This window comes from Plectropomus leopardus, chromosome 3 (genome assembly GCF_026936395.1).
Source record: "Plectropomus leopardus strain MGB_pleo_1.0 chromosome 3, ASM2693639v1, whole genome shotgun sequence".
In the NCBI taxonomy this organism is placed as follows: Eukaryota; Metazoa; Chordata; class Actinopteri; order Perciformes; family Serranidae; genus Plectropomus; species Plectropomus leopardus.
This window is the reverse complement of record NC_142178.1, coordinates 38,835,829-38,845,129: the sequence shown is the minus strand read 5'-3', so window position 1 is coordinate 38,845,129 and position 9,301 is coordinate 38,835,829. Positions and strand designations below refer to the sequence as shown.

The 9,301-nt window shown below is 38.6% G+C and overlaps 1 protein-coding gene across 1 annotated transcript; it reads left to right on the top strand.

Annotated features, from left to right (window-relative positions):
- The first annotated feature begins 2,871 nt into the window (after window positions 1-2,871).
- acta1a (actin alpha 1, skeletal muscle a) lies at window positions 2,872-8,376 on the top strand. Its single transcript, XM_042485483.2, has 7 exons — window positions 2,872-3,030; window positions 3,713-3,852; window positions 5,010-5,334; window positions 6,184-6,345; window positions 6,606-6,797; window positions 7,438-7,619; window positions 7,949-8,376. The coding sequence occupies exons 2-7, from the start codon at window positions 3,724-3,726 to the stop codon at window positions 8,090-8,092; spliced, it is 1,134 nt and encodes a 377-aa protein (XP_042341417.1). The 5' UTR covers window positions 2,872-3,030; window positions 3,713-3,723; the 3' UTR covers window positions 8,093-8,376.
- Window positions 8,377-9,301: the final 925 nt, after the last annotated feature.

The window sequence follows — 9,301 nt, the reverse complement described above, 5'->3', positions numbered from 1 at the left end:
ATGGCTCTCAGCGTCCAGCTTGCCTAAAAATAGTGAAAGTAGGTTAGATTAGGGACATCAGCTCCACATAACTGCAGTTTTTAACTGGAGAGATTAAACCTTTAAAAGATGGAATAACTGAAACACTTTAAATTTGCCTTTTTCTGCCCAGATGAAACTTCAGTGCTGCGGTCTGTTTCATACAATTAACCCGGAGAGACATCACTTTTCTTGTGCTGCTTTCAGACGCCTTCCACAAATATTTAAACCTTTAAACCCTGAACAAAATTATTTATATTTTTAAAAATTGTGGAACAAAAAGGGAAAATAAGCAACATGGACCTGGTAAAAAAAAATACTCCACAAATTGCAAAAAAAATAGTAGATTTAGAAAATTATTCTTTAAAAAAAGGAGAATTTTTAGGGAAAAAATAAAACATTATGTTATATAATTATTATATGAATTATTATGTTTTAAGCACTTTTTGTATGTCATATTTTTTTCTTTTTTTTAATTCCATTTTTGTTTGTTTTACTAATTTTCAGGTGATTTACTTGTACTTTAGTAATTTTTGGGTCATTTCTCTTGTTGCTCGCTGCCCTCCTCCCACGTGTTTGAAAGAAATCAAGACTTTTTTTGTTTTCCTTGAAAACAGCGAGATACCACAGTGAAACATAATTAGGTCTTTAATAAAGAAACAGTAGATCCTTTCAGGACGAATCCTCAAACAAGACACCAAAACAAGAACAAACAAAACAAAATCAAGACAACTCTCGCAGGTTTTAAGGGTTAAACTGCAGTTTGGTTTAATTCAATTATATATTTTTTTTATTCATAAAGCTTTTTATCACAAATCACAATTTGCCTCAGAGAGCTTTACAGCATCCGACATCCGTCTGTCCTTAGACCCTCACAGCGACTAACGAAAAACTCCCCAAAAAGACCCAATTACGGGGACATTGTTTGTCGATTTCTGTCCGTATTCACACAGCAAAGGCATGTTCCAAAAAAAGATTTGTCCTTTTGGAAAATTTGATATTTGATATCAGTTAGTACTGATTAACTACGTATCTCTATAAATTAAAAAATATAAAATTTTTAAAAAACATGTTTTTTGTTGTTTTTTCAAAAAGAAATTGCACCAATTTGTTTGCGGTTCAGAGGGTTTTAAATTCTTCTGAAAGTAGCACAAGAAAAGTGATGTCGCTCCGGGTTTGAAAGGGTTAAATGAAGAAGCTAGTTTAGTCACTCGGACTTTGAGTTTTATGGCGTTTCCTGTCTGGACGGGTGACTTCGGTCTCCTCCTGTCGGGGTTTCATCTTCCTTTTTTAAGCTCTGACCTGCAGCTCTGAGTCTCCCTGATCTCAGTCACAGTTGGATAAACACAGTCGCGTCTGTTGGCTCAGTTTTTTGTCTCAGAGGAATTTTGTCTCGGTCCTCGGTCGCAGCTGTCCGAAGGTTTGGAGGTCCCGACCCTCTTGTTTTAGAAACTGAGGCGTGAACGTCACTCAGCTGCTGTGCATGTTTGAGCCTCCATACATAACTGAAAGAAAAACTCGTAAATCCTCCTGAGCCGAGAGAAAAAATAAATATGAGCAATATTTATTCACGTCAAAATCAAACAAAGTCAAAAGTTCATTTACTGAGCTGACCGAGATGTCTCTGATTGGTTGGCAACAGCTATTTAACCCTTCGGGACAGTTTTCCTGTCATTTTACGTGCTTTTATTTCATTCTGTTTTGCTTTCTTTAACCACAAAAACAAACAAAACAATCACATAGTGACATTTCATCAAAATCATTTTATTCTACGTCCCATTTAAAAATTTGCACAAACTAACCAGCATGCAAAACAAATAAGGAAAAAACTAAGGTTGTTATTTTATTTATTTTTTCATATACAACTACATATGGTTCAGGGAGGATTATGCATTTTCCCCAAGTCACTCAGGGAGGCTCAAAGAAAAATATTTTAGGCTCCGGGGAGGGGAAAAATAAAACCCTAACAAGTATACAAGTAAAGAACAGTCCCTTACTAAAAGAAAAAAAGGCCTGATTTTTTTCTGAATTCAGATTATTTGGAAAATAATTAGATTAAAAATAAATAAATACTACTACTACTACTAATAATAATAATAATAAAGCAAACATTACATTTTTCAAAGGGGCGTGTGTACTTTCTATATGCTGAATTAATGTAAAATTAAAAAACTATATATTAATAATAGAGCCAAAGTTACATTTTTGAATGGGCATGTGTACTTTCTACAGGCTGAATGAATGTAAAACTATATATATATATGAGTAATTTTTCTTGCTAGTTTAAGTTTGTAAAGTTTTGAATGGGTGTGTGTACTTCCTACAGGCTGAATGAATGTGAGTTTTTTATGCTATATATGCTATATGTGTGTGTGTATATATGTATATTTATTATTTTTATATATATATATTTTTAAATTGAATTAGATTTTTAATGACTTTTTTAATTTTGTAAAGTTTTGAATGGGTGTGTGTACTTTCCACAGGCTGAATGAATGTACATTTTTTAAAAAAAAAAATATTAGTATAAATAGTATTATTATTATTATTATTATTATTCGTTTTAGTTTTTTAAGTTTGTAAAGTTTTGAATGGGCATGTGTACTTCCTACAGCTTGAATGAATGTGTAGTAGTAGTAGTACTCCTCCTCGCGCGCCAGTACCGCTCAGTGCGTCGGCCCGGTCTCGCTCCATACACGGGCTCGAGCGCACCGCGGCGCCCTCGCGGGGCTTCCTCTCCATATATGGCCCTCCCGGCGCGCGAGCCTCTGTGTGCGGGCCGGCCGCCCTCCCTCGCGCGCGACCAAATATGGACGCCGGGCCCGGTTGAATTCCTGTCGGATACTCGGACATTCCTGAGCGGCTGTCCGGAGCAGAAACACACGCCTCCCCGGGGGGCGCGATGGAGCAGACGGTGTATATAAGGACCCCGGTGCTCGCTGCCTCTTCACCCGTTCATCCGGAGCCAGCAGCGGCTAAAGTTCCCCCACCGACAGCCGGAGACCAGCAGAGGTGAGCGGCTGGATGGAGCGGGGCGGGCCGGGCGGTGTTAGTGGAGTCTGGTTTGTTTAAAATTTGCTGTGTTGTTAATGGGGTCTGGTTTGTTTTAATGGGGACTGGTTTGTTTTAATGGGGTCTGGTTTGTTTTAATGGGGTCTGGTTTGTTTTAATGGGGTCTGGTTTGTTTTAATGGGGTTTGTTTAGACTTTCAGTGAGTAAATTAACGGAGAGTTACCGGGCTGAGTGGTTAAGTGGCGGGAGCTGGCAGTGCGCCGCAGCCGGCGTCTGTTCACCCTCAGCGGGGAGGGCCGTCTGACCTGCTGCGCTCAGGTGCTTTAATTATAGCAGCTTTAAACTTTGATTTATGGTCAGAAATAATTAAAAAAGTCGATGATTGATCAGCTAAAAGATAATTAAACACAGCTCAGGTACTTTGATGGAAACTTTATTTGAAAAGTGATTAATAAATAAAGTTATAATTGTAAACATACTGCACATCAGTGTTTACTGACATCTTAAACAATGTGTAACTCAAATTATTATTTTTATTCTTCAATGCATTTAAACATCACGTGTGTGCAGTTCAGCCCTGAAGGAAACCTCGGTTTAACATTTCAAGTCATTTTTGTGCATTCAGCTGATAATAAATGTCTTTCTTCTGTGTTTAACCCTCTGAGTGACTTCTCTCCTCCAGAAGCTGCAGACATGTGTGACGACGATGAGACCACCGCCCTCGTCTGTGACAACGGCTCCGGCCTGGTGAAGGCCGGCTTCGCCGGAGACGATGCCCCCAGGGCCGTGTTCCCCTCCATCGTCGGCCGACCCCGTCACCAGGTACACAAGAACATCCCTAAAAAAAATAAAAAATTAAACAGTGGATGTTTTTATATTTAACCCTCAACATTATGATTTCTATTCTCATCACTTTTAGTCACACAACCTTTGACCTGAGTTTTTAGCTCTTTTCTGCCCTTTATTTCTGACTCGAAAGGCTCATTCAGTAACTATAGGCCAGATTTTATTTCTCTAAATTCAAAATATTTTGAGAAATAAAATGCAATTAAAATAGATAAATAAAAATACTGCCACCTATCATAATAATAATAATAATAATAATAATAATGATAATAGTCTTAAAAATGCTAAGATATGGGAAGTAGAATTTTTTTTCTAATGTTAATTTCTAAAATGTCAAAATAATTGGTAATATCTTTTAGGTTTTTTTTAAATAACTGACTAAACTCATTAACCTCATATTCATTTGTCACATCCAGACAAATAACAAAGGAACAAGGCAAACCAAATGGAAACTTTCAGGATAATGTAATAATTTTTCCACTTGATTCGCTCTATTGTTTCAACATTTTAAGTAGTTTCAGTATCATCTGTGACTTTTGAAATTGACTAAAAAAGCCAGCTTTTATGTCACAGGTACAGTGAATATTTAGCAAAAATGTCCTTAATGGGAAGTATTTTGTATTAGGTTTTTAAATTTTTGGTTTAAAGTGGCATTAAAGAAATCTAAATAACTCTCAAATGTAATTTGACCGAAGCTGAAGGAACCATAATAAAGACCTGGTGTGATTTGACTTTACATGAATGTAACGTGTAGTTTCCATGTTTCCACAAAATTAAGAAAAAACTAATAAAAAACAGTGTAGAAAACAGATCAATGAATACAAATTAAGTACAAAAACTTTTTTTGGTTTAGATTTCTAGTTGTAAAAACACTGTAAATGAAGACTTTTTAAATCGAAAAAGGTCTGATGGGGAACTCCCATTCACAGTTTTAATACCGAGATTCGACTAATAAGATTTTAAGAAATGTGACAGTATTTGAGAAGGAAAATAACACCAGAAGACGTCATATTTGACACTTGGAGGGTGTATGTACTGTGTGTTTGGGACTAAAGCTCAGTGTGAATGTCGTAAACGGCTGCAGACTGGAGTCGACTTGTTTTTGAAAGCGCGTTTGCTGCTCCGCTCTGCAGGGCGTGATGGTCGGTATGGGGCAGAAGGACTCCTACGTGGGCGACGAGGCCCAGAGCAAGAGGGGCATCCTGACCCTGAAGTACCCCATCGAGCACGGCATCATCACCAACTGGGACGACATGGAGAAGATCTGGCACCACACCTTCTACAACGAGCTGCGCGTGGCCCCCGAGGAGCACCCGACCCTGCTGACGGAGGCCCCGCTCAACCCCAAAGCCAACAGGGAGAAGATGACGCAGATCATGTTCGAGACCTTCAACGTCCCCGCCATGTACGTGGCCATCCAGGCCGTGCTGTCCCTCTACGCCTCGGGCCGCACCACCGGTGAGCCTGCACACACACACACACACACATACACACACACACACACACACACACACACACAGGTGTTCATTGTTACTTTATCATTCTTTATAAATTAATAATTAATTTCATTTCTTTAAAAATGCAAAATATCATGATATATATCATGATATCACAATATGACTCTACATGCATCATTTTATTCATTAATAATAATAATAATAACTTTGGTGTATGGGTTATTTATTTTAGAAAACTGGTCTGTTTAATATCAGAAAAAATGGTAAATGCTAATTACAAGTTTGTTGAGACAAAAGTATTATCTTTAAGTTGACAAAAACTGCAAAAAGTACATTGGTCAAGAAAAAGTTTTTTAAATATTATAATACTAAATATTTTACTCAATATTTAGACATTAATTTATTCAAACAAAGATAATTGTTTATTTAATTATTCATTTAGATTTTTTTTTTTAGTTTAGTTTTTTGTTTTCTAATATCAGGATTTAGTCTTGAAGTTATATTCTGAATATTTTTGGGTTTTGGGCTGTGGTATATTCATTCATTGATTTATTTTTTATTATTTATTTGTTTAGCTTCTCTAATGTCAGGATTTAGTGTTTTTGTCTGAGTTTTATCCAGAATATTTTTTTGGTTTAGGGCTGATTGTCAAACATAAGACGACATTTGAAGACGTCTCTCTAAACGGTTCCACGAAAAAGTAATTGATAAATTAATTGAAAATGAAGATAAATGCTGTTTGCGAGCCTAACTTTATAGATATGACGGAGGAGGTTGTAACTGAGTTTTTTTAGTTTTCCTCACAGTCTGGAGAGAAAACGCTGTAAACTGGACTCTCGCTGTCTCTCAGGCATCGTGCTGGACTCTGGCGACGGTGTGACCCACAACGTGCCCATCTACGAGGGCTACGCTCTGCCTCACGCCATCATGCGTCTGGACCTGGCCGGCCGTGATCTGACCGACTACCTCATGAAGATCCTGACGGAGCGCGGCTACTCCTTCGTCACGACCGGTAAACGCTTCACGTCAGCACCAAACAAAACGTTAAAACACACAAGCGTCCTTTTTCTTTTCTTATTTTACAAAAAGATGAAACACACCTTAAATTTGGCGTAATAATGTAAAGTTATTCCGTTAATTGCAAAGTTTTCGTGCCAGCACTCTTTCTCCGAATATCTGACCAGTACTCAAATTTTTACAGTCATTTTTAATTTAATTTAACTTTTTCTTTAATAGTTTTTTGGGAACAAATCTGATCTTTCCTGTTTCCAGCTGAGCGTGAGATCGTGCGCGACATTAAGGAGAAGCTTTGCTACGTGGCTCTGGACTTTGAGAACGAGATGGCGACCGCCGCCTCGTCCTCGTCCCTGGAGAAGAGCTACGAGCTGCCCGACGGTCAGGTCATCACCATCGGCAACGAGCGTTTCCGCTGCCCAGAGACGCTGTTTCAGCCCTCCTTCATCGGTGAGCAGCACGAACTGTGCTTCTTCACAGCAGAGAAACTCGACTTTTTAGGATTTTAGGGCATTTCTAGGACTTTCGGATGTTTCTCAGATTTCAGGACTTTGCTAGGATTTTAGAACATGTTTTGAATTTTAGTAAGTTTCTAGGATTTTAGGCCATTTTTGGATTTTAGGAAATTTCTAAGACTTTTGGATGTATCTCACATTTTAGGATATTTCTAGGAGTTTAGAACTTTTCCTAGAAATTCAGGACATTTCTTGGGTTACAGGAAGTTTCTAGGACTTTAGGACGTTTCTTGGATTTTAGGATATTTCTCAGATTCAAGGACGTTTGGGGCTTAGCTAGGACGTCTATCATTGGGTGCTTTTTTTGATAAACAAACTCTATTTTGATGCATTTTTATGCACTCTGGCACCTTCTGGATACTAAAAGTACAAAAAAATTCCTAGAGTGAATCACTTTATTTTTATTGTGAATTAGAAAATTTTTGGGGGGGCATCCGACACCCTATCAGAGGCCAAATCTGGCCCGCGGGCCATAAGTTGAGGATCGCTGCTTTACATCCTCAGCTGCTGAAATGAAGTGATGACAGCAGGTTTCTCATGTCTGACCTGAATGTCTCTGTCGTGCACCTGCACAGGTATGGAGTCTGCCGGTATCCACGAGACCGCCTACAACAGCATCATGAAGTGCGACATCGACATCCGTAAGGACCTGTACGCCAACAACGTGCTGTCCGGCGGCACCACCATGTACCCAGGTATCGCTGACCGCATGCAGAAGGAGATCACAGCGCTGGCGCCCAGCACCATGAAGATCAAGGTAACGAACTCTGCATCACGCCGTTAGTCACTCAGTTATTATTAAACATCGCATGGAAACCAGAACTCTGGAAATCAGCTGCACACCGGCCAGAGGTCGAAAACAAACAAAAAACAAAAATGAAATATAACCAACAAAAGTCAAAAACATAAAAGCTCAAAAACAAGTTCATAAAAATACTTAATTAGAGGAGATGCACGCAGAGAGAGCTCAGCTGTGCCGGACCAAACAAACGGACCAAAAACCGCATCTTTTTCTAATACACTCTCATTATTATTTTGGGTGTGAGGCGATAAAACCAACCAATCAGATTTCCTTCCCCTCGTCAGATCATCGCTCCCCCTGAGCGTAAATACTCCGTCTGGATCGGCGGCTCCATCCTGGCCTCCCTCTCCACCTTCCAGCAGATGTGGATCAGCAAGCAGGAGTACGACGAGGCCGGTCCCAGCATCGTCCACCGCAAGTGCTTCTAAACACGAAGCGTCCACGACCAGAGAAAACAAGACGCTGCTGTCCTCGGGACAAATGAGACAATCGCAATCACAGACAAAAACAAGGCGTCCACCCTGTACATATGTTATTTATTCCTTCTGTTATGTATGTGATATTTTTTAAAATGTGAATGATGTCCGGTGTGTATGTGAAAAGATTTGAGGTACCACACACTCCAACTCAGACCAACTGAGAAAAGGGACGAAAAAAACACACAAAAAAGACCAAAAAAGAAACGAGAACAAATAAAGTCCGTTTATTTTCAGTCACGACTGCAGTCTGTCATTTCTGAGTCTGAACACTTTGGACGTGTTTTAGGTTTGTTAGACACGAAAAAACACCAAGATATTATATACGTGTATAAGGATGAAGTAAAGGTAGTAAAAAATAGTGTAGAAATAATCTGTTATAAGTAAAAGTCCTTAAGTAAGAGTACAAATGTCCTATCATCAAAATACTTGTCAACTATAAAACAGGCGAGAGCACGAGCTCTTTGACAACCGCTGTCCCCAAAGTCGAGCCACACTGTAAACCGTACAACGCATTTTTGTTTTGAATTTAGGAAACCAAAAACGGGAAACAAGCTGCTGAAATTCTACCATATAGAAATAGGAGGCTGCCTGTGCTCTCGCCTGTTTTACAGTCTGCTGGCAATGTGTTTATTTCCGTAATATAACGTCTCCTTTCTCATATTATTACGACTTTATCCTCGTAAAATCTTCTCATTTCAGGAAAGGTGCCCCAAGGGATGATTTATCGTGAATTAATTCACATTATTTAACATAATAAATAACTATGTTTCCTGATTACTACTTTTTTGTGAGTGTGATACTAGTAAAAATCGGTGATCTGTCATGTCAAAAAAGGGTGACCCTTGCGTGAGTCATTAAACCAACAACAGCATGTCAAAAAATTGGCCAAAAAGTCCCTGTTTTTGATGTCAAAAATAGTCATTCTATAGCATATTGAAAACTCGAAGATAGTCACAGTACAGCATGTCAGAAAACGCAATAGTATACCATGTTGAAAAATCAGGCAAAAAAATGACTGGATTTGACCTTGAAAAAAGTCATAGTACGACATTTTGAAAAATATTATAATACAACATGTTGAATAATCATGAGAAAAGGTCAACATCAAAAATAGTCATAATAAGGCACGTCCATAAACATGATAGTATAGCACATCAA